The sequence below is a fragment of the Antrostomus carolinensis genome, unplaced genomic scaffold (assembly GCF_000700745.2).
Source record: "Antrostomus carolinensis isolate BGI_N321 unplaced genomic scaffold, ASM70074v2 scaffold39264, whole genome shotgun sequence".
NCBI classification, from domain to species: Eukaryota; Metazoa; Chordata; class Aves; order Caprimulgiformes; family Caprimulgidae; genus Antrostomus; species Antrostomus carolinensis.
The window spans coordinates 6,787-7,618 of record NW_010310780.1 but is presented as its reverse complement, the minus strand read 5'-3'; the positions used below and the strand labels follow the sequence as shown (position 1 = coordinate 7,618).

The following is an 832-nucleotide window of genomic DNA, read 5'->3' as shown; positions in this document are numbered from 1 at the left end:
CGGTTCTGGGCATAGGAAGGGCGGTGGCGGGTGGCCTTTTGAAGCTGGCACCTCCAGATGATGAAGAGAGCGATGACTATCAGAAGAGCCACCCCCAAGAGGGGCACCACCACGTACATAGCATCTGAGCGCTCCGGGCTGTGTCCGGGGTCCTTGACAGAGTAGACAGAGTTGGTGTAGCCCTTCCAAAATTCCATCTGTGGTAGGAACAGAGAAGTAACTGTCATGTGCTGCAGGTGTGACAAGCACCCCCTGACCACTACCAGCAATAATCACTGCCCTCCCCAGGCCCACAAAAGACAGTTTTTCAGCCATCCCCCACCACTCTCCCCAGGGCTGCCAGGATCTGAGGTGCTGTGGGAACCAACACAAAAGATGATGGGAACATCCTTCAACAGCGGCCAACAGCCCCCAAACCAAGCAGGGAAAAATGTGGCAAACACCAACCCCAGCCTGGAGAGTCTGGGACAGCACAGATTTCCCACCCGTGCCATGGGAATGCCAGCTCGACCTGCAGCTGTGGGCAGGGTGGCCTGGTAATGCCAAGGTCAGGGCATTGCCTGGAACAGGAGAGTCATGCTGGAAAGCAAGGCCACAACATGCTGCCTGCAGACAGAAGGGACAAAGGGAACAGGAGAGTCTGTTCGCCCTGTGCTTTCCTTCTCTGCCCCAGCTTGCTCAGGTGTAAGCCCTCACACATCCACTGGGGAGCAGGGCAGGACAACGCACCGTCTTCTCCTTGTTCTCAAACACTTCCTTGACTTCCTCATAGCTGCAGACCTCCTCAATGCACTCCCGCTCGATGGTGCCCTGCCGGATCTCCTCCAGGAAG

At 56.9% G+C, this 832-nt stretch overlaps 1 protein-coding gene across 1 annotated transcript; it reads right to left on the bottom strand.

The window, feature by feature from the left end:
• Nucleotides 1–5: 5 nt before the first annotated feature.
• On the bottom strand, nt 6–831 carry LOC104523837 (transmembrane gamma-carboxyglutamic acid protein 3; the record flags this gene model as incomplete). The annotated part of the gene is made up of 2 exons (XM_010166534.1): nt 6–197; nt 730–831. Coding segments are annotated over 2 exons (294 nt in total), but the record flags the coding sequence as incomplete, so codon positions are not given.
• Between the last annotated feature and the right edge of the window lies 1 nt (nt 832).